Source organism: Cyclopterus lumpus, chromosome 8 (genome assembly GCF_009769545.1).
Source record: "Cyclopterus lumpus isolate fCycLum1 chromosome 8, fCycLum1.pri, whole genome shotgun sequence".
In the NCBI taxonomy this organism is placed as follows: domain Eukaryota; kingdom Metazoa; phylum Chordata; class Actinopteri; order Perciformes; family Cyclopteridae; genus Cyclopterus; species Cyclopterus lumpus.
Window position 1 is genome coordinate 16,382,874 of NC_046973.1, and position 25,030 is coordinate 16,407,903.

Below are 25,030 nucleotides of genomic sequence, written 5' to 3' on the forward strand. Positions count from 1 at the left end.
GCCTAGCCAAGTACTGTCTCTGTCTGTCTCTGCCCATCACTCCTCCTCCATGTGTCTCTGGCAATCTCTCTCTCTCTCTCTCTCTGCCATCTCTGGGGACACAACCCCATCTGCAAATTGTTGTAATTAGCCAAGAACGTCGGCGACCGCGTGCTTCCTGTGCTCACGACGTCGGCTCTGGCCGTTGAGGGATAAGATGACTGGGCTCTCTGTGCTTTTGCCACTTGGATTGGTGGAATAGAAGAGAAAATCAAGAATGCAGAATCAGAGCATGAACCCACAAAGGTACTTCTAATCCTCCTGCCGCCTCAGCGGTAAAGGGCAAAATGGCTAATCAGATTGCTGAAATCAGGGCTAGACATCCGGCATTAATAAACCTGCCTGCGAGTGGGAGTATAGATGGTCAAGATGAACTCCGATGCCAGCCTAATTTTACAAACAAAGCGGCGGCTGATTTGCCTTCATCTCGGCAAGATGTACCCGTCTGTATCAGCGTCTGGTTGACTGCTTTATTTGATGGATATGCAGGCTGATGGGGAAATGCAGGCCAGTGCAACAGAAATGATGATGCCCAATGCCCACTCTGTTAAACACACAAACACACATACACACATACATAAGTGGCACAACAAGTCTACTCTCTTAAGTCTCACTCCGACCTGTGGGGGCACAGCAGGTCTTGTGCCCCCTGTGGGTGCTGGCCTCATTTCCATTGCTCATTTCCTGCCGGGGGCAACACCTTCCTACAGGTCATCAGTGCCTCATGTGTCCATCCAAACAATATCCCACCACCCTTGTTTTGCATCAAGGAATATACCACTGAAAATATGTCTTTCAGTATCAAATATGTACCACCTTGTAGGCTTAACAGCTGTCTCTCAAAGTCTGTATAGCTTTCTCCTTTGCAGTGGAGTGTAGAAGGGGTCCTCTATTCATCACGCCCCCGGTATTTACAGGCCTTTAGCACGTTTTGAACCACGTCTAGACCATACTGACCATACAAAAGATGATTATGCTGCAAGAGTGGCTTGAGAACTTTTCTTTGAATGTGTGATTGTAAGTCGATTGAGAATCCAATCGCAATCTACCTTTCAAAGCCCCCTTTCAAGCATACAGTAGGTGAATATTTGATACTCAAAAGATTTATATATTGGCGAACTTTTTCTTTAATATGTGCGCCCACCCTTTATCACGTCCCCCTTTGTTTCTTATTTGATCTTATTTCCGTCTTTATCATCCTAACTTCTCTGACATCTCTTATTGTCAATGGTTGAGCGTCTAGCAGGGATGTAACACCAGCTACATTGCCATACCACTGACAGTTGTAAGGGTAAAGCTTTCAGTTGCTGCCAGAGTGTTATGACTTACAGTAGACGGGCCTGTCCACGCTCACCTCCCCATAAATGCTGTCAGGATACAGCAGCTTGCCGACATCAAAAACACTCTGCACTGAAAGTCCTGCTGCCTCAGAGAAACTGTCCACATTAAGACTGACCAAAGGACTGTTTTACAGAAACAGCTCAGGGGGGATGAAAAGCAGCTTCGAAATGTTTGGACGGCAAAATAGTTCTCTGCGGATGAAAGAGCTCACATGTCATGTCCTCTGTCGTACTGAAATAGGCTTGAAGCAACAGTTTTGGAGTCCGTCATTTTAAAGCAATACATTAGTGCTCTGGTGCTGCTGCATTGCAGTTCAATTTCGTGTTTTTCAGCTGAGAGGTCTGCACATTACTTTGAAAGACTGACTCATTCCTCCGGCTGCAGTGCTGTTCGACTTGCACCGAGATGACGTTAAAGAAGGAAACGGACAGTTATTATTAAGGCTGCTAGAGGAATGCACCGAGATGGGAAGTTGTCGAGAAAAGACTGAGCATTGTGAGAAATGGCTCCTTCTGAGCATAATGACAGTTGGCTACAGACTGTTGTGATCACGTGATTTATGATGCCATGTAATGAAAAGAAAGGTGATGAAACCAGCCCAAAATCCGTCCTTTTTCTATATAGTGAAGCTGTTACTTTATAGTGAAAGGGAAACAAAATAGCCCCGACATTTTTACCAATTTATTTTCCACAAAGAAACATCTATAAAATAGAATAGATACAACAGCATTAACATCAGTGAATCAAACTGACAAAGTTGGAGTTATTGAGAAAAATGGCAAAATAAAATCAGACATGTTGTGACTTCTAAAATGCACGTGTGGTAGTAATGCTCGCACACACCTTCACAATATTTCAGTGTTACGAAATCTCATTTCCAGCTCCCAATGTTTGGTTTGAGCCATCATTCATCTCATCACTACCATCCCTTTTCAGCATTACTGTACATTTCCCCTCAAGTATGGCAACAGGAAGCAACTTCAGACAGCACAGCAAGATAATTAGGGCTCATGTTCACTGAGCAGCAAGCGTTGTCTCTATAGTCCAGCTTCAACATGGTCCTCCTCACAGCTTCAGCGCCTCTCACTGCTGCATCACCGCGGTGGCATCCTCCTATTAGAGCACTTTCAGGAAATTCACTTTTCTTTAATGCCCGGGACCAGACGGCATTTGCACTATCACAGCTTTCTCTCGTGTCCAGAGGGTTAGTCCAATTTGCCATCATTTTAAAAAACACACATATGTAAACAGCTTAGAATATATGCACACACGCAACAAAACATTTCAAAAGTCCAAAGCATTTCATTCCACAGCGCAGTGTTTCTTTTTTCATCGCTCCTCTTGCAGTGCAAAAAAAGAAAAGAAAACTACAACAACCGAAAAAAAAACAATAAATAGACTTCCTCTGGTTTATATATTTCTGTGTTTATGTATATACATATATATATATATATATATTTATAGTGATGGGTCTCTACATGAGTACACAGCTCTTGGCCCGGTCCTTCCTCATGGTTGGGGCCTCGTCTATTTGCTCAGTCCGACCCGGCAGGGGTGGCAGGGGTAGCTGTGACACTCGCTTCAGGCCTCTGCGGGAACTGCTGCGCTTTAGCTGCGGCTTGTGGGGCCGCCGCACCGACGCCACCGTGGTGACGTGGAACACGTCCCGAACGCTGTTCTCCGAAACCTTGGATGTGCACTCTACGTAGGCCACCGCCCCCATCTGACGAGCTACGGTGCTGCCCTGTAACACGGAGACAGGCGAATCAAGAGACAATTAGCAAAACAGGAAACATGAAAGGGAAGAATGCATGCAACATTGTATCCGCAGTGCCACAGACAACTTCAGCTTGTAAAACTTGACATTTTCACAACACATTTGTGGTGCACTTTTTCTCCTTTCAATGGTTTTGTATTCAAACTCTTTTCTAACAAAACTCCTGACCGTGATGTGTTCTCTGTTGTTTCCCTTTAGAGGTTGTGCTTGAGTTTACTCCATATCAAAGTGTTGTGAGAGCACTTCAAAAATAATTACAATTTTACAACATGCACCCCATCTGTCATTGTACCGTGGCACTAAGCATTGTATCTCAACAGTGGAAGACTAAATCTCCCCGAAAGAGGCAGCAGATCCGAGACAAAGATGTCAATCTAAACCGCAGACTGAATGTCAATGATCTAAACATGTCTGGAGACAAATGCAGCTCCTCCAGCTGAGGCATGCATAATGTAGACGCTCATACTCCTCAGTCTGTGGTGAGAGAGTGGGAACACAGCCCACTGGGCTGCTGTTGACATGGTCTATGCAACTATTTAGAGAGAAGAAACTAAACTCTAAGTGAGCTCCTCCAGCACTGGAGCGCACACCTGAGTAATGTTAAAATATACCCAGTTAATTGAGAGTGTAAATTGTTTGCTTGAGATGAAATCTGGGACAAATTTAATTCTAAAGTCCCTCTTGCCTCTCTTCTTTCACGCAGGATCAAGACAGGTAAAGGTTGTAACCAATGAGACAGGACTGCATTTCCCATGACCCTAAAAGTGCATGCTCTCCAACACGGAGAGCTTTTCATCCCCAGTGGACGTGGTTTGATTTTTATCGCCTGCGGAGCACTGAGCCACCTCTAAGAAGAAATAAATTCCTCATTTGGTGGAACAGCAGATTTAGATTCAGGTCGTGGCCGCGGGAGGGGGGCCGAGGTAGAGATTGCCGTGACAAGCGGAAAAAGGCTCGATCAGATCTCGAGCAGATTAATGCGGAAATGTCTGGACTTCACCCAATGATCACTCTCTGATGACTCCTCAGCTGTGTTGCAATTCAATTTAAGATCAACAACAGGATAACAACACAGGTTATTGGATTAGAGCACCAAAGAAGTTTGGCATCTGCTGCGAGACACACGTTTTCTGGGCTTGTTGGAGGGACAAACAGGAGTTGCCTCAGATGAAACTGAGAAGGAGCAAAGCAATAGTTTAATGTAGGGCATGGCCACAAATGGCCCCCATATATTTTACATCAGCTCTGTGGTGTTCCACTCTATCTTTTGTTTGTGTATCTTATTTACATGAACCTTCAGTTGTTTTCAGTTGCTGATTTCCTTTGGAGGCTTGGTGCTTTTTAGCCTCCGGCAAGCTCTCAGACAGCAGTGGATGAAAAAGGCTCCTTTGTTCTGAGGGCTTTTGTGTGGTGGTGAAAAAGCCCCTCCACTTTGTGTACGTCCAACACAGGAGAGCACAAAATGAACACGCTGAAAGCCGATTAAAATTCACCGATTTACAGAATAGTTTATCATCCCCTCCCGCTTCTCCCCATCCCCTTGGCTTCGAGGTCACGGCGGCATGCGATAAAAAGGGCTCACTCATTTATCAATGTCCGTTTTCTTTTTCTTTTTTTTTTTTTATCTCCAAATCTGCATGAATATTTCATTTCAGCTAAAAACTTGTCCCTCGACGTAAACTCCGCTAACCGCCTGCGCCTCTTTGGCGGCCCTCGCCATAAGCAACCCTGCATTGCCGGTCAGCAATTTTTTGTCAAAACGCCAACCCCAGCAACATATCCCAGAGGGGTTTCACACAGCTCTTATTCTGCTGCGGTTGATTGTGTTGCATGAGTCCCCTTTCACCCCCCTTCCTGTGGGACTTCACCTGAGAGGCAATGCCAAGATGGAAAAAGTGTATATAATCGCTGGATCGCTTTCTAATTTCTTTTCCAGAAAGACCATTGTTGTTTTCAAGTCTGTCTTTTTTTCCCAGGGCACCTTCCGAATCCCTCTCTCATTTCTCATGCCCCCCTCCCCCCCCCCCCTATTTCTCCTCACATATCCATCATGTGCTTGTTCTCACCTGCTCGTGGGTGACGGGGATGAGGCGCTGCTTGGAGAGCTCCCTCAGGGTGCTGACGTCTGTCCTCATGTCCAGCTTACAGCCCACCAGCACCACTTTGGCATTGGGACAAAACTCCTGTGTCTCTCCCTGCCACTGTTGAGACATGAACCGACACCGATACATCACTGATTGTGCCAAACATGAGCGTAGAGCCGCCTGTACCGACTGTGATACACTGACGACCTTTGGCTCCTCTGACACTGGATACCTGAGCTCGATGGGGATTTGCGCTCTCTTGATAAAAAGACAATTGTTCAGCTAAGAAGTCACAGATAATTAAAAATGTCTTTTTAATCCATGTATCAGCATTCCTGAGATTAAATGAATAGATATTTGTGAAAACAAATCACGAGTGCCGTAACAATAATTTAAGTAGTCCAGTTGTGAAACGCCGTAAAACGGCCCTGAGAAATTGTAATTTCAACATTTGTTTTTTTGAAGATTAAACAACAAATCAATTAAGTGAACAAATAATTGTGAGATGAATTAAAAGTTAGTTGCACTCCTGTGAAACATGAATTCATCTATGTATAGTATAGTTACAACTAACAATTTTCTGAATGATTGTTTGATGACAATTATTCTCTCGATTAACCATTCAATTGTTTGATCAATACCTTCTCAGAAAGCAGTGAACAGTGCACATCATACTTTACTGAAACATATCACATATTTACATTGCTTGCTCTTCATTCACTTTGGTTCAGGTTTCTGCGGTACTCATCAACAAATGTATTTCAGGTTCTGCACAGAAAAGGTTGAAAGTCTTAAATGTCACTTCTGAAACTCAGCTGAACCAACATCGTCTCTGTTTCCGGCAGGTTAATACACAACCGCAGCCAACAGCCCTGAAATATTCCTCATGCCGTGTGCAGAATGTCAGGGTGTCCATTCACCCTTCATGTTGAAAACAACCTTTGACCTTTCAAGCCCACCCCTATTCTACCAATAATACCCAATCAAAAGCTTTGATTGTTTAACCCTCTCTCCTCCCCCAGCTGTCATTCGGAAACCTTGGTTTGCTTGTTTCTCGAGGTCAAGAGTCTAATTTGGGACGGTGATTGTGCAACAGGTTTTCCATGTGCCCCTGAGTTTTAGAGATTACCAGGGCGACAGCTAGGGGTCAGGGGTCATGGCAACCCCCTGCTAAGGGATACATGGGAAAACCAAAAGCTTGACGGCAGCTCTGCTTCCCCTGTTGACAGAGAGCACTGAAGCTTGTGAGATATGTGTGAGTTAAAAAAAGTGTCTCGGGTTAGATCTGCGAAAGTCTGCAAGGGGCATTTTAGCAGGTCCCCTCAGACCACTAAACACGTCAGCGTGCCAGCCGTGGGAACTGTCTTTGGCCCCACAAGGAGCGCAGTTCAAAGGCAAACACACACACGGCTTCAAGATGAGAGACTACGAAAAAGGCACAGACCTATTTTACATGACATTCATCCACGCAAACAAACCCATTAAGTTGGGTGTCTCTACATATACAATAGGTATTGCAACCGGCTGTAATAACACTTCCATGACCACAACCCCGCCCTGCCAGTATCACACTTTAACCGCCACTCCAAACTCCGCATCTGAACCATAGACGCCCTCACAAATTCTAAAGTTCCACCATCTGGCCAACTGTTCTGCATACAATTTGTATTTTAATTTCTATTTAATTGTAGATTGCCAACACTAAGTAGTCGTGATCAGACTCTGCAAGAGCTCCTCTTTGATATGGCTGATGTGGCTAATTTGATATTCCTCTCGCAGCCACTCGTGTGCAAAGCCTCTCTTCTCACTCTTCACTCTGACCTTCCGTTCCTCAGAGGCACGAGGGTCAAGTGTCCATGGACGTTTTAATGAGATAAAGGAACGGGAGGCTCTAACCTCTGTGCTGATTTGATCTATTGTTGAGCCATGAACATGCAAGCTGCTGCTGCTGAGTGGGAATAATATGCTGATTGGTAGAAACAAGATTTTGTTCTGGTTAGTTCTCCAGTGTCACAGTAGATATTAAATGCTGATCCATAGTGTTGAGAGGAGGAGATGAAATTAAAAAAAAATTTTTTAAAACACTGACCTTCTTTATGACACTGTCCAAAGTCTCTGGGCGGCTGATGTCGAAACAGACGAGAACTGCGTCGGCGTCAGGATACGCCAGTGGCCTCACGTTGTCGTAATAAGAGGAACCTGCGAAAACACAATAACATATGGCATAAGGTCATGGTGTCTTCTGATAAATTCCTGTTTGAACTTGCTTTTAACCTGAATTAACCCCATGAGGTTCTTCATCTCAGCCATATGGTCAATTAGAAACATACTGCATATCCCTGGAAGGTGATCTAGAGGTCAATAATACATGGAGAGCTCGTTAAAGCAGAGGCCGTGACCTAAACTTGCACATGCTGCATCTTGAATGCACTCTGCAGATGCAAATGAGTCTTGATCTTAACAGTTGTGTGGGCACATATTTGAGTATCTTTGTCTCTTGGGCTTCAACACAGCTGTGGCCTCCCTTTATCAGAACGTTTCATGAGGAATGTCAAGGGGTTACTAAGACAAGAACACACACACACACACACTCAAAAGTGAATTATAGGGGGTTGAAGACCGGAGGACTTGTGCACACGATCCATAATCATCTTGAAACAGTGAATGCCAACACAAAGGCCAAACTAAAGGTTGAACCCCTTCATTTTGTCTACTCATCCCTCTTCCTGTCTCTCTTGCAAATGGTCCCCTTTTTAAAAGTCCAAACTTCTTTCTGACTTGAGATTCACATGCACTCGCATGCCTTTCTCCACTCTCTCTTTTCATTTCTGTACCGTGATCAAATTTGAAGGCGGCGTGGTGTCTCTGTAGTTTCACAAGTTGCTCGCTTCCACGGGTCCTGCTCACTTACAGCTCTCATTAGAAGGCTTGTAAAACTATCTGGGCTCTCTCTCTCTCTGGAGCTGTGGTTGTGGCTCTGAGCACCCTCCCTTCTGCCTTCCCTGGGAATTAGTACGGAACTGAACTCTTACATTTCGATAGCAACAGCACCCTGGCTGCATTACATTTAGTGACATGAAAACTCCCACATTTTGGGGACAAATCACCGCATTGTGCCCGTACAACTGCTAGAAATGGGCATAGATCCGTGAATCACAAGCCGTTGATGAATGTTGCACACTTACATATGTTCATATACTAAAACGACTAAAATATTACATGTAATTGTATAAGGTCACACCAACTATGATTATGATAATTATGGATTATCTTTTTTACTTGCTGTTAACATGCTTGTACCAGACCCGACACAACAGGCAGCCAGCATGTAAAAGAGCTGTGTGACTTTGTCTGGCAGGGTAAATGGAGTCTGCACAATAGCGCTATAGCCTGTTTTAGCATCACCATGTTCTCTTTGTTAATGATGGAATGACCATAGCTGCATGCGGCCCGCACCCCCACTCATTCAGCTGACTGTCCCATGATGATCTGTTCCCTCCACACTGAGAACAATGCAACAGCCTGCACATTAAAGATTGATGTGCTTTCAAGTGAGAGAAACAGTTTGGTTTACATTTGGTTTCTCACCAAAATGCACGTTGCCATCAAGGGCTATCAAATATTACAAAACTTAAAAAAATGACGGTAAACGTTGTGAAATGTGCTTTGTTTATGTCTCCTGTTATTGTGGCATACCACTGGAGATATGCATTACGACCCCCTGCAGTCAGCCTATCATTGTGATGACACAAATTTGCTATGATACATTATTATTGTTTTCACAACAATTTTAAGCAATGTAAGAATTGAGTTAGGATTGAGATGATAATGATTGGTTTATGGGGCTGCTGTGGCCTTGGTCCATATCTGTATGAAAATCTAGTGGTAAAAAAATCCAACTAAAAAGTGCTTTTAAACGCAGCAAAAGCCAGTTTTGCAAGATCTGCAATCAGATTTTCAGTGTGTTATAGAAGAGGAATTCAGGAATTCAAAGTCCTGTCACCGTCTTAGTAACACAAGATTACTGTTTTGTAATGCTGAGAGAGCAGGACTTGCACGAACACACACACACACACACAAACACACAAACACACACACCCCAATCACACGGATGCCAAGTTGAACCGTCAGCAAAGCACACATTGTACGACAGCGAGCTCTGATTGGTAGTGGTCACACATGAGGTGCTGTAGCTGCTGAAATCGGTCTTTAGTATGTATCACAGTGCAGCAGACCACGCTGAGGTTAGAGCTGAAGAGGAAAAGAGCACGTGGAGGTGGAGAGGGGACAGAAAAGATTTAATGACTTTGATGCTCGGGTGAGGGCAAGTGCACAAGCACGAGATGATGAGAGAAGCAAGCGCGGAATTACAGCAGAATCCAAAAAGGTCCGTGTTTGACTAAAGATGTAATTAGAGGCTGGAACGAGGCCTTTGGGATCAATTTGTCGATCCCAAAGATCAGAATGATTGGCAGGTCGCGGTCACGACAGACCTTGTCACCGCGCAGTATATCTGAGCTCTTTTGCCTTGAGCGACAAGGAAGCTACATCAGCACTTTTACAAAGTCAGAAAAAAAAGTTCTCTGAGGGAGAGGAGAGGAGAAAAGCGCTGCTTTTTAAAACAAGCCAAGCAGGCACAAATAAAAGCTGATCACCATAACGATCGAGAACATAAGGAGGAGGAGAAGGGGGAAAAAAAAACAATTTCTCCTGAAAATATATCACCTCCACCGTAGGCACTTGTGTCCCTTCCAGCAAAGAGACATGACAAGAGATAAAAGAGGACGTAGCTGTGGAGGAGAGGAGGAGAGGGGCTGTGCAGTGGGTGTTTGGGTGGGTAATGAAAGCACTGGACTCGGCAGGACAGTTCAAATAAAGAGGTATGAGAGCTCTGGGTTGGCTATTGGTGAGGCTGGCCTGTGCCTATTCACTGTGAGGTGGAACAAAAGGTCAATTGAATTTCAGACAGAGCAGGAGGAGATGGATGGAGCAGGAGGGCGAGGGAGGGGAGCACAGCCTGGCAGGAACCACTAAAAACCATCACGCCTGACGAGGAGTGGGACCCTGCCACGTCGTGCCAAGGACAGGCATAAACCACCCCTCACAAAGCCTCCTCCAGCATTAGTATTAGCATTAGCCTGCTTTAGCACCGGCCATCTCCCACAGTGGAAAGTGGATTTCTGTCTTTATTTGAGCCATGCAGGAGGCTCTGCCGAGCATAGGTGACAGAGGTGGGAGGACAGCGTTCCTCACCAGCCATCCGTCGAGCTTCATTAAAGGCCTGAATATCCCAGGAGACGTCGGGGCGGACAGGAACGCTAATGTCCAGTAATAAAGCTGGAGGGTTTGTAGTACGGCTTCATCTACTGTCCCCTGACACATTGATTCCCTTGTTGGGGACAATCGGTCCAAAACATGACAGCTCTCTATCTGCTTCATTCAAACCCTCCTCTGTGAGAATTTCCATTTTATGAGGACAGAAAATGAGGTACACTGAATAATAAAACACAAATGATGCGGTTAGATGGAGAAGATTCTTTAGAAAACCTGTGAAATTGAGTGTGCATCAACATCTAACACAGCCTTCAAGTCTTCAGTGCATTAATATGTACCATCACAGCAGGAATTATCTCTCTCTCTCTGTTGCATGCTCATTGCAGACACAGCTAAAGAGCAAACCATTATGAGCGAGGGGGAAAAGAATATTCTTTGCCTCGAGGCTCTGATGTGTTCACGCACATATGGCAGGGAGTCAACAGCAGCTCATTAGGACCCACAAAAAAACACCCATGCACACAGACAAAGGCAGGGTGTAAGGAAACAAACACTCTCTGAAATGAACGAAAGCAGTTAGTGTGACTGAGTTAGCCAAAACCTTCGAAACACAACACAGTCAGCACCACATACCCGGCGTCTTTATTCTTCTGCAGCTGTTTTCCTCTTTAAATGCACCTTCAAAGCAAAGGCGAAACATTTCAAGTTGGGGTGGCAGAGTATCGTAGCAACCCGGAGGGATGCAAATGGCTTCATTGTGAGGCCCTGAAAGGAAGTAAGGAAGAGGAGAGCAGGGGAGCGGAGGGGATCGTGGAGGCTAATGACGGTGCATTGATTATTAGAGGTGACTATAAAGCAGGAGAAGAAGAGGGTTGGCGCTCCATCCTTTAAAAGGTTGAGCAGACTTTTCATCACTGAAGGTGTGGTCTGTGTTGTGAACTGTTATGGTTTCTCCTCAATCGGGGTTCTTACTCGCATGTAAAAAGAGGCGACTGCCAAGACACCCTCTGAGCGGAGGTGAAGTTACTTTGACCCAGTGTGCCCATCTGCTGTACAAGTGTGTTCCCTTATGTGAATGTAAGCCGGTACAACACTTTCTTTTACAGTCCCACGTCCAGAATCCAATACAGTGTGCCGCACTGACCTTATTCACATGGCGGAAATTGTAAACTCACACTCCAGATGGAAGAAACCTACCTTGAATATTGACATAAAACTAGTGCTTCTATAAAAGGGACATCAAAAGATTTGAAACTCAATTTCAGCTGGTCACATGAGCATGACATGTTTAAATGCCGGCTCTACCGTTTCATGAGTTTTGTCCATCATTTGTTTCCATTCATTTTCACATGCTATGAAAATCAATTAGAAGACTCGTGAAACGTGTTTGAGTTGTGTAATCCGTCACAATGAAGATAAAGATCTGCATTAATTTTGGTCCGTGCCAAATTTACATGAATGTGACAACTATTAAAAGCAGACTTGAGGTTCACTGTGATGTATTACACAACTCAAGCATGATTTAAGTTTCTGCTAATTGATATAAAGCCTGCCATTAGAACAGTAGAAAATGAATATGATATCCTATCCACTATTGTGTTGGGCCACACTTCATTGGATTAAAATGGATTTTAGAGTTCAAGTTTCTTGAGATCCATTCTTAATTAATTTGTTATTTCTTGTGAAGTGAAGTCTCTCAAAGGCATGTTTCCATTGTTCGGTGTTCTTCCTGTTACATAATAGCAGAGTGGATGGACTGCATACTTCCTCCTCCAGTGATGTAACTTCCAAATGGCCATCAATGATGTAAAGATTGTATTTCTAAAATATTGAACCTAGGCATTTTCAGATCACATAAAACGTTTGCCTGATTGTATGCAATATGTAGAAGCAACACAGCCACGGCCTCATATATGGAGCTAACAAACCATTAAAAGGCTTGTGATGAAGCAACCTCAGCTGGCCTGGACTCTAGGCTGGAGCTTTTATCTTTGGTTGCTCATGCAGCTTGACATATAGGCTATGCTTGTTTACATATACTACACACACACACACACACACACACACACACACACAGAGAGAGAGAGATATAAAGCTGTTGGTCTGTAATAGAGATGGCTGTGTCACATTTTCAAAGGCACTAGAACACAGTAGAGGTGACACTGGGTTAAATAGCCATTAACCTCCCGTGTCTGCAGCCTCCACACAGGGGATATTGATCAAAAAGCTCCCTGTGCTTTCCCTGTGGAAGAAGTGCAGCTTATGAAGGGCATCGAGCACCTTCCGCGCATCTGCTCTGAGCTGTGCTGCCGAGGAGTCAATGCCTGTATTCTGTCGTTGAAAAGCTGGGCCAGCCACAGCGCTGACAGCACAGGCAAAAGGGATGAAGCAGCATTACTGTCTGTCTCCTGCTAGCCCCAGGGGTATGGAGATGGACTAGTGTGTCCGCTTTCAGTTTCACCCCCAGCCCTTCTTTTATAATCACAGACACACTCACACACACACATTCTCTCTCATTCCGCCGGAGAAACAGCTTTGAATTTCATCTCCTGTTGTTTGATCTCCGTGTCCTGTCTAAGGCTCTGGTTCAAGCTGCGTTTTGCTTTTAAAGATCAGTACCCTTCTTTGGTCGCTCTCTCCTTCTGTCGATTTATATATACCCAGTCTCCCTTGAGAAAAAAAAATAATAATCATCATGTCTCTGCTTTGATTTTCCCTTTCGGAGTGTGACATGACAAGATCTGGTGAGGCAGTCTATGGTGATGCACCCCACTGTGCCCCTTCATTCCTTGGAGATGTTCTTGTGTTTTAGACGTTTCAATACAAACACTACCCAGATTTTGTTTGTGTGAGGAAGTTAAGTAGCTGGCAGTGTACAGGGAGAACACGCAGTATGTCTTTATCTGTTTATGTGTTTCCTCAAGCTCAACCGCAGAAGCAAACTGTTTGGACAAGATCCAACAAATAACACAGTTTAATACGAAATAAATAAAACAGTCAAGAGCCAGAAAAAGCACACCATGTGCTGACTTGAAGATTGTGTTTTATTTGCACAACCTCTTTCACCACTCAGTGTTGGAACCAAGCTGGTTATCATATCCTCAACACAAGTCTTCTTGCTGGATTTGTTTTTGTCTCGTTGTTCAACTTGAATATTTCAAAGCAAAATATTTCAGATGGCAAAGAGGTAATATATATATATTGTTTTAAAGAAGGAATTTCCAGCTTACTCCTTAAAAGTTCATCGATCAGCCACCCTGAGCGAACCACTGATTTACAGTGACGTCCAGATTATGGATGCATAGGTCAACAATCAATGACAAATTAATTAATTAATCCAAATCAAACATTAACACACAGGCAAGACGGTGATTTCGTGACCAAAATAAAAGCACCATATTTGGCTTCCATTACTGCAGTGTGCACAAGTTGAACCCGGCTCAAGTATCTCCACAATAATATGCAACGTCATCCGGCAAAGCACTGTGTTGAAAGATCACCTTCAAGCAAGCACACATGCCTGGCAGATCTAATCAGGTGGCAGAGCACGCCTGATTCAACCTGGGTACCACCAGGTGCTGCCAAATCCTACACAGAGTTGCTCTAATCTAACTAAAATGGAAAGAGTCTCAGTCTGTATGTCTGTGCTTCGAGTTTCTTCACACGTTGGGTGTATTGCTGAGGACCAGGCCGCAACTTCTGGGTCTGTAAAGTGAAGCCAATGCGGAAGTGCCGTCAACTTGCATTCGGTCTAATAGCCAGCAGGGGTCAACACCTCTGGGAGCAGAAACAATTCTGATTGTTTAGGAGTCCATGAGAAAATTACCCTACTTCTCACTTGATTTATTACCTCAGTAAACATGATGGCGATAATCAAAAACCTGGATAGCGAGGGCCAAAAGTCGTTCGGTAGAGCAGTTCGAGCTGTAAGCAGCAATAAGGATTCGGCCGAACGGGCAGTGGACTAGTCAATATTTTTAATTAATTAAAAGTTGTAAAACTGACGCATGTGACAATATTAGTCTACAGGTTTAATGCCTGCAGCTCAGGGCCTCCATTTGGAGGGATACGAATGATTGGAAAGCTGCATTGAGTATTTGTTATACGGCACCATTTTCAACAGTATTGTAGTTCATGAAACGATGTTTTGAGTTTACTGCCAACATTCACTCTAATTTATTTGACCTAGTATTGGTGATTTCCATGGCACAATGAGTTCTGCTCTGAAAAGCTACAAGCCCTCCCTTCTCAAAGGCTACCATCACGCCATATCTCCTTCCGCTCCTTTGCACGAGATCACATCCTTTATTTCCACTCCTACACATCTCGCAGGATTTTCATTAAAACTTGTAATAACACTGACGGAAGCTTCTCTGTCCACAGCTGTCTGTTTAATTTGAAAGAAGATGTGAGAATATTCAGGCAGCATATGAAAAAAAATAGCTTGTGAGTGGAGAAGGACATCCTCTGCTCCATCAAATCCACTTCCTCCATCCAAACACATCCCTATCATGGCGCTATCTATCCCCAAGCCCACTCTGAAACCCCCCCAGGGAGACCGCCAGGGAGACATTGCACGACTACTTCAAGTGCAATTTCACTTCCACAAAAGGCAGCAGTAGCGCGAAAGAGAGCGCATCGAATCTTGTTTATAAATAAAGTCATCCATAAATGATGGGATCTGTCGAGTGTGTGTGAGCGGGGTGCAGGTGGGGAGGGAAGGATGGAGGTGAAAGACGGCCCTGTATCCCATTACGCTCGGAAGGGTTGCAGACGGATGCTTAGAGGGTTTTGCTCCCGTGGTGGTGGAGGGGGGGTATGAGCGCTAGCTTTAGGAGCAGCAGAACCAGTCAGTGTGGCTGTTTGAAGTGGTCTGATCAAAGCTGGCGCTGCATCGGGTTTTGTTGCTCTCGGTAGAGGGAGTGGACCGCGAGAAGACACACAGAGCTCCATTTCCCTTGTTGTGTTTCCTGTCTGCCTGCGAAAGGCGTTCGCTGCTGCCGTCGCCTGGTTTTATGCCACGGTGCAATAGTTTGTGTCTCTTCTCTCGTTAACACATGAACGGTGCTGGGGGAACATAATGTGTTACTGTGATTGCTTCACCGCACCAAGTAACGCAGAAAGGGCTGAACATTGTCTTCCTAGTGTTACATATTCAATTCGATCTGAACCATGTTATGACACGTTTAATTAAAATTAATTAATTAAGGCTCACTGCAAAACAAGCAATGTATAAATAGAAGCAAGCACTTACTTTGTTTTTTTAAAAATTATTTTAGAAAGAAGGAGAGACGTTTTTCTTCTCTTTGGATATCCATTAGGCAAAACTGTATTGCCCTCGCTCTTTGGCCCATTTGTCCATGAACCTCTATCCTACATAACATGAATAAAGCACACAATGGTGTATATACGTAAAGTATAGAAGTTCAGCACAGCAACATGTAAGCTGCGTCCAGATCAAATCCATCAACGGACTTGACCCGGAAATATGGCAGCATCAAACTGGTGCTTGTTAGTGTACAGTCAGTTATTCCTAATCAAACTTAAAACTTAAGAAGCTCCTCAGTTGGATGGTCAAGTCCATGTGCCTTTGAAGTGACGACATTTAGGATCTAGAACTTCCTACCGTGTCAATGTCCTTTGCATTGTGCCGTAGATCATGTTACTTCAGGTCAATGAAGACAGAGGTTGCACGTTTCCTCCATCTCTTAATACAATAAACAAAAGCACTGCATTAAATCCCTGACAGGACTTCTTATATTGCCATATGTAACTCTGTGTTTAGCATGTAACAAGAGCGCTGCATTGGTTTAAAATTGTGACACAGTTGCTGTTTTGTGTGTCTGCATCCCCGAGGACCACAGTGGGTCAGGTCCCAAGGGTGCCACCAACAATCCTTACTCGCAACAAAAAGCCTCGGAGGGGGTGGGAAAAGCACAGATGTACACTTCTCCTTCTGTCCACCCTTTCTGTCCCCTTCTGCAGTTTTCAATATAATGAACACGTACTGCTCTTATAACATGCTCCAAGGGTGGTGCCCCCCCCATGCTTTTTACTCGCTTCAACCCCTCACTCCCCCAATCTCTTTGCCTATTGGGCGAAGCAGCTGCTGCGCTTTCCAGCCTTATTGTCTACCGGCTCCCACCCCAGCATCCCGGAGCAGCCCCCCATTACGCCTCTGGTCAGCTGAGAAACAATAGGACAGGTCGTCAGGTCAGAGCTGTTGGAATGCCCATACACAAACCCATTCAATCACGCACATGTAAACATGCACTCACACGTATCCAATACTCCAATAATCCAATATATGTGCTCCCCTACTATTAATTTCAATTTATTCTCAAATCTGACCCTTTGTATTTGTGTTGCCTTAAATGCTTACCAACAAAAAAGTTTCTTATCTTTATTTGATCCCTTTTCTTTTCTCAGTCAGTCGTCATATGGTGTCCTTCTCCTCTGTTAGTGGCACGGCAAGGTTTAACACAGACTTTGTAGTCTGAGTGTGAGCACATCGAAAGCTGTGAGTGTACTTCTTTTTATCACCGCCAAAAGACTCCTTTTAATTCTGCCCATTTAAAGTTCATTCCCACTTTTTATGTTTTTTTCCATTGGCACATTAAGTAATTAAAAGCCAAAAGCCATATACGGCGTATCAGCAGCGTGCGGCACAGTTCAGCAGTGGACATGCTATTTAAGCAGATTATACACTTTGGCCTGGTGCTTAGCATTAAGCTGACAGGGCTGAGCTGTGAGGAAGGAATGTGTGGTGGCTCTCAGCTCACAGCTGTATCCATGGTCATATTCGGGCTCCTCTGGCGGAGATAAGAGATCAGATGGGATGGGAGGCGGTCTCCTCGGGGGGTCTCCAAGGAGCGCTTGTTTTATTGTTTATGGGCGGGTGGACATGTGGGACGCTCAGGACGTTTTTGTATGCATGTGAAAGCGAGCAAAGGAAAGCCTGTGTGGTGCAGCTGGCAGGCCGCACTTCTGTGTGTGAGCAGAGGTGTCTGGGCGAGAGTGTGTTTCACAGTGCCACTGAGGAGAGCCCATATTCTGTGTGGTAATTACAGCCTGTGTGTTCCTGTCAGTGAAGCTGGCTGGCTTTTCATGCAGCACTTCTGCACACCCCCTGCTTAACACGGCCCCTGACCTAAGCGCCGCGCTACAGAAGCCGCCTTGACTAATGGGCTATCAGAGATGGAGAACACCGACGAGGGAAATGAAAGATCGGAGGATACATAAATAGCACAGAGGAAAAGATAACTGACGATCCACCTCCAGAGAAGTTACTTCACGCTCTCCTGCAAATCAACAATCCTTCTGTTGCAGCTTCCTTTTTTTTCTTCTTTTTCCTTTCTCTTAGCTATACTGTAACAACTGCGCCATTTCCTCTTCAGCTTGTTGACCCTTTGCGTAATAGTCTATGAATATGATTCCCGTAGTGCTGAGCTCCAGGGATGGAGCACAGCTGCTTGCCTGCTCAATACCAAGACTTCTAGCCGAGCAGCCAGGACTGCTGGCGGTACTCCAGAGTTCCTGTCACACAAACCCACTCAGAGAGTCAGGGTGCAATGAAGTGCAGCACTGTGCATGAGACCATCATTATTCAAGAAATTTAGAGCTGGAGACCATTTACAAAAGAGGAGAAGAAGGGAATGTCTGTAACACAGAGGGGATTTGTTCATGCAATGCCAACATAATTTGCCTCATCTCTAATATGAGGTATTTATGTCAGAGCCATTTTAGTTTTATGCATTCATGTGATTTGGAGCATATTTTGTGAGCCGTAAAACAGCTCACTGCGTTTACATTTTCCTTGTTATTTGAAGTTGAAATGTATTTATTTGCATTTATTAGCCAGGCTCATTATTCCTGATCATAGGAGTGATCGGTTCAGAAGTCACTCAAATCCTTGGCTATATAACATGTGAGGTAGCGTGTAGAATGTGCAGTACTGTGACACTCAGAGACTTGCACATCCACTTCACTCCACGCAGCTCTTGCCGCTTAGTTTCTAATATGCAAAACGTCTTTGTGGGCTTCAACCATTAACTGTAATCCCCGGGATTATCAGGTTCAGGCTGCCAGAGAGGCTGCATGCTCATCTCAAACCAGGGGGATGAGAGTCATGGAGGAGCCAGAATATATTTCCTGTCAAGTTCATCAGGCCCCAGGAACAGAACTGTACCCCCCTCTATCCAAAACTAGTAACTGTCTACGAGAGTGGCAACCAGGACCAAAAGCCCACGCTTATTTCCAACCTCTCCAAATCCAACATTGGCAGTTACAAGTCAAACAACATTATTACACACTGTCCTCTGTGCTCACTCAGCCACCAAATTAACAAGGGAAACTTCTATTAAATGTGTACAGTGTGATCTTTACACAAACACAATACAAAATGACATGCCATGCTAGTGGCTCTGTGAGTCTGTACTGAGGCACAACTGTGCTTTGAGCAGGGCAGCAAGAAATATTATGACATAAAGATACTTTACAATATATGGATATGGTCTTCTGTGACAATGTTATGGTGGCATAATAACTGCATAAACAACTACATAAGAAGTGTAAGATTGTGTTGATTTGATCTTTAGTCCATTAATCAATTTGTAAATGAAGAAAATTGTTTTTGATAATTGATTCATTAATTCAAAACTTCTCAAATTCAAGGATCTGATCTTTTTTTCCTTTATTATTGTAAACTGCTTTTTTCCCCCCTGAACGAAGTCCAAAGACCCAAATATACTCAATGCAAATTACCCAAGATTTCTAAACTTAAATGCGTTTGCTTAATTCCTTGAGGTTACAGTAATTCAAAAGCTTGCACTATCATCTGTTTACTCATTACCCAAAAATGTCATGCAGGGGAGTGCCTTATCGCCTGCTCTGCATCATCAAAACAGGTTTTGTTTTAGGCAGTTATTGCCCTGGGCTGGTTAGGCAAAGACTAGGAACCACTTTCAGGGCTCTGGTGAATACATTCAGTCTGTCATCCTCCCTTTAGGATGCTGACAAAAATAAACAAAAAGGTATATTTACCGGCTGCGGTTAAATAAGCAGCCCCCTTATCAGTGAGTTGCAACCACCTCAACATAATCTAATTCATCAATTGCAAATTGAAAGAAATGTTTATTTTTAAATTATTTAACATTACAGTTGTGATGCAAAGAGGTCAAACAGACACACTGTAAGAGCCCAGAGCAAATCATGTTATCTCTTGCGATCCGCATAGTCGCTACTCAGGTCAGACAGCACTTTCTGAGCATCCTCTGGCTCCAGTGAGCTGTGGGTTTGGGGGCAAATAGCTGCCTGTTAGAGGTAGGTATGCCCTGTGTTGTGGCTGCAGTTCACTCACTCTATTAAAGATTAATAAGGCGTAAAGTGTTGAAGAATAGAAAGCCTGCTGAACTAGTCGTGTTTTTACAGGCCTCTGAATGCCCTACTGGTCCAGTGCGCTTAGAATGTGAAGTTTAAAGAGACCAGGAATGTGGGAAAGTCGGTTTGAGAGGAGCTCGACAGCCAGACTGCGAGCGCTGGCACTGGGAGTGGTGTTTCACACTTGCAGTGTCTTGTTGTCGTCTCTCAAGTCAAAACAATCACACGTCTGTCTGGGAAAAGTCAAGACAGCTTTGCGTTAACAGAGGAAGACTCAATATATGAAAAGTGGCTCGGAAACCTGTGTGAATGCGGTAATTTTAATTTTTAGAATGTCTAAATAAATGTGTTTCTGCCCTCTGTCACTGGCAGTGCAGCACAATAGGGTGTCAAACTGTAGCCAGATCACGAAAGCTTTTATATGTGTTGTTGTGAACACCCCCGTGTCAGGCAGGTCTATTGCAGGAAAAATCCTCCACTGAACAGCAAGTGATGCGTTTCATGTTCCCAGCAGCAGCAGCAGCACTTTGTTTAGAAATAAATGGAGTAAAACTTTTTTTTTTTAAAAAGGGAAACTACAGCGAACATCACTGATCAGTCAAAGGGCCATAACAGAAACTCTGAGGATAAGAGCGAGGGACTCAGGGTTTGAATGACGAGTGATCTCTGGGAAGTACACAGTGCGGGAAAACACCACACGGTGAGTGATTAGTAGCAATGATTTCAGCAAAAGAAGAAAGCAAAACAAGCACCCTTACCGTATTGGGAAGAGCGGAAGAGTGTATTAATGCCTCAGGCTCAGTAAAAACTCTGACTGGCTGACTACCAATGGGCCAATGAGCGTCGACAGTAATCACTAATGGCCCTCAGACAAGTTATCACCAAGCCGCATTGACATTTTGACCACTTAATAGCTTGCTTTAAAAGTCCATCAAGATACAGATACATGCGCTGGTAAAACAGACCGTCTCTCCCTGTATGGCTGTCTGCACACTCATACACATACATTTTCTAATTGACTTAATTCTGCAGATGGTGTGGAGAACGCAGGGCGGAACACAAAGCTCAGCGGAAAGTTGCCCTCTGGTTCCCAGAAGCCGTAAGGCCTCCCTGTTTTTGTTTAATGCTTCTTAAAATACCCACTCATTTAGAGCAGCAACACAAACACACACACACACATGCACAGACATACAGATTTACAATCGGTAATGACCTCAATTTAAATGCCTCACCGCCATTCTCAGCCGTCCTGCAAGGACTAGTCCTTGTGAAAGAACCGGTTTAATGAGACCCACCTAATCAATGGTGCAACAATGAGTGCTGGGAACCTTTTTTTAGAGGCGATGCACATATCTAACCATGCCGGAGAAATGGGAAACAGGCGAGATGCCGGCTGTTTGAATAGCCTCGAATAGAGATCAATATTTCTTTGTGAATGAAGCCCGACCAGAGCAGGCAGACTTCTCCCTCAATTAAAAAGGTGAAGGGGCTGAAAGAATTTAAAAAAACTATACCCAGTGGGGAATGGTATGTGGCTTCAGAAGAGCAGGTGGAAGACTGACTGACAAATGTCAAGTCAAAATGTAACTGTCCAGTGTACTGTAGACTGCAGCCACCGGAAAGTGGCAGAGCAAAATTCATTCTTTATAAAAAAAAATAGCTTGGTAATATCGTGGCCAGGTTGATGAAAGGCAAACTGGGTATGAATAGGGAGAGCTTCGTTGGCATTTCTGCTCTATTGGCACTCAACGACCGTGATAGGTTCCTCCATTTTGGACTCCCTTTGGTCCCCTCAAAGGTCATCACTGTCTGACAAGAGGCCTCACAGAGTAAAACAGGTCATATATTAGGAACGGTTAACTGGAAGCTAAGCATGTCACACATGTACCTCTCCTCCGCGAGTAAATCCACCGATTGCATTGAAATAAATTGATTTCGCTCCAAATGATGGTGTGACCAATGCCTGAGAGCCTAGGCACTAAACTGGTGGTGGTGGTGGTGCTGGTGGTGTGCATGAGAGAAATAATCTAAACTAAGCTACTAAAGGGCAGGAGGCAATAAACAAATTAGAATCCAAAAGAGATGCGAGACATGCTATCTTCTTCAGATGAAAGCCTTTTTTTATATACGTGGGAGCCAATTATTTTTCTTATTGAGAGAAAATATGAACATCTGTGTTTTCTCTGAATCTGTGAAAAATGGTGTACCACATAAGGACCTCTGAACACACACACACACACACACACACACACACACACGCACACATTTGCCCTGTGGGTTGGGTGACGTTGTGTTTGTTGTGGGGTGGGCGGCTCCTGGCTGAAGATTAAAGACTAAACTGCCAAAGGTGGTTTAGGGTTTTAAGAGGGACAGAAGCACAACACTCCCACTGCATCATTAGGCTCCTACAGACCAGAGATAAGGAACTCTTCTAAGTTGTTGCCCCGGGCCCCAGAGGACCCCGACCCCTGACTGACTGGCTCAAACTGATTTACTCCCCGGGTCGACACGAGGTCCAAGAAAAACAACATTCTTTCACTGACTGGGCATGTAACATAAAAATACTCCCATCATCTCCCCTGGAAGATGGTTTTAGTTTAATGTTTGGGAATGTTTATAGTAAAAGAAGGAATTCCCTCTGGGAATAAGTCCCATATTCAGTGGTGTGACTTGCAAGCCATGTCGCTGATGGTCAGATAGCTGACAAGAGCCTCTAGCCTGAGATCGTTGAGATGCAGATCTCAGGGTAGCTCAGTGCAGGTAATCCATTCATGCTGACTAGACATCTTCTGGGCAAAACTACTTTGTTAGCAAGAAGCAAATTCATACACTGAAACCCAATCACATACAAAGTCATTCACATGACAAAGTAAGGAGGATGTTTTATCATAAATTCCCCTCCTGATTGACACAACACTCCTTTCTGGGGAACAACTGACATCACCAGTCATTGTTATTTTAACAGCTGATGAATAGCATTCCATAGCAATCATATGTAGTTTTTAACATTTTGAGTGCAGTGGGAATTGTATTCAGGGTGGGAAAACCCTCCTCAAACAACACAAAAGTCACTACAACTTTCAGTTGAAACCTTGATTAATGAATCTGAAAATTAATTTTAAGAAATTCAATCATTACAAGGTGAAGGGAATGTGGTGGCCAGCTGTGTACACTCTGGAAACACTACTCTATGAATATGAATGATTCTTTAACTAATTTGTAAAGGGAATACATCTTCAGATCAGAGCTGGCAAATAAGGAAACTCAAGCAAACCAGCAAACGACATAATATCTGACCGATATGTCAGCAAACCACTACATCAGTCTATCCCTTTAACAGTTACTGGTCCCTTCAGGCCCATCCTGTCTCAATTATCCGCCCCCCAACAGCCGCTTGACCCCGGCCAGAGCATGGGAAGAGCCCTCCACACAGCACAGGAAGGAATGCCAGAGACACGGCCGGGCACCAACGTTTCCAGCAAAGACAACAATCATAAATAGAATTATGCAGATGACGAATCCAAAAACAAAATACACCCCTCTCAAGTTGGCAAGGTCGAAGCAATTTGTCATAGAGACGATGACTGCTGGGAAAGTTGGAGAGGGGCGTTGGAGGCAGTCCTTCCCAAATCGCAGCTATAGGGATTGATTTGATGTCAGCCTTTAAGAGCCGGAGCAGACATGACATTGTCTTACCTGACGTGTCCCACATGTTCAGCTCAATCCGGTGCTTGTCTATCTCAAAGCTGGCTGTGTAGTTTTCGAACACCGTAGGCACGTAGTTCTGTAAAATAAGGGATTTATTTTAGTTATCCAATTAAGACGGACAAGATAAGCATGTGTGACGAGTGGGGAAATAATCATATTTGAAATGATGCAGCATATTAATAAAATAATGGCAGACACATTTAACAGCAACACTGTAGTTCTATACTGCCAGTGGGGATATTTTAGAAATACAGTGATAATAAAACAGATGAAGACAACGCCTCAAAGTGTTATGGGCAGTACTGCAGACTCAATAAAAGTCCATTGAGACATTAGGACTATTACAGTGGTTTCACAGGAATTCATTACAGTTCCGTCTCCACCGGCTCCTCCTCTCTGTCTTGATTGTTCAGTCTATGGGCAGGTGGATGTAACCTGCTGAACTAGTGCTAAAGTTGAACTGTAATTTGAATATCAGTGCGCATCACTCATTCATAAACTCCTGGTCTCATGTGTCTTCAAATTAAAACCACTTGAGTTCAGACCTATGATAGACCTACCTCTGGATAGCAGTCCTTGGCAAAAACGTGCAGGAGTGCTGTTTTCCCACATTGCGTGTCCCCGACCACCACAATCTTACAGCGGCTGCCTAGACTGTCCATGGTTGGTCCGTTAGAGGTGTGTTGTTGACACGCGGATGGATTGCATCCAGCATCCAGCATCGGACACGCAGCAGAATAGAAGACAGGAAAGAAATGTGAGCAAACACATGCGCCGACCAGGTGTGCTCTGTCCAGCTCCGTCTGTCCTGCGCGCAGCTCCGCGGTGCCGCTGATGCCGTCTGACTGGTCCGCTACGGAGACCACGGGAAGGACGCGCGCAGCCTTCCCTGGAAACTCTGGCTGGCAGTTTGATTGCTGGCCACGCCTTCCTCATATTCACGTCTGAATCTCATCACTCAACTGTAATAGGCTGCTCTGATGGGAAGGGTGTGTGGGACACATAGTTTATTAGTGACCTTATCCGGTTAGATTGTGATGACATCTGTGTAATATCTCAATTATAATACTTAAGTGGGGACTCAATTAATGGGCCTCAGAGTTGATGGAGACAATTATGCCACCTGTTCTATATGCCTATATGTCTTTATTGTTTTTGCCCTACACATTTATTTTTGAGAACATCAGAATTGCATCTGTGGGACAGAAGGAAGAGTCACTGCATGTATTCTGATCCTACTATTACTATTGGAGCTTCACATATAAGAACATGACTATCTAAAGAACTCTTACTTGACCTACTATCAGGTCCAACTTTAATGTTGCAATACACGGTCATATCATAAGAGCTCAGCAGAGCATTGAAACCACATATGTTAGGCTTATTCCTAAATGAACCTTCTCAGTGGTTGCACCCATATATAATCTTA

The 25,030-nt window shown here is 44.2% G+C and overlaps 1 protein-coding gene across 1 annotated transcript; it reads right to left on the reverse strand.

Annotated features, from left to right (window-relative positions):
- Positions 1 to 2,074: 2,074 nt before the first annotated feature.
- Positions 2,075 to 24,495, reverse strand: rnd2 (Rho family GTPase 2). The gene is made up of 5 exons (XM_034540470.1): positions 24,162 to 24,495; positions 23,590 to 23,677; positions 7,331 to 7,440; positions 5,224 to 5,358; positions 2,075 to 3,124 (listed from the first exon to the last, which is right to left on the reverse strand). The coding sequence occupies exons 1-5, from the start codon at positions 24,321 to 24,323 to the stop codon at positions 2,855 to 2,857; spliced, it is 765 nt and encodes a 254-aa protein (XP_034396361.1). The 5' UTR covers positions 24,324 to 24,495; the 3' UTR covers positions 2,075 to 2,854.
- Between the last annotated feature and the right edge of the window lie 535 nt (positions 24,496 to 25,030).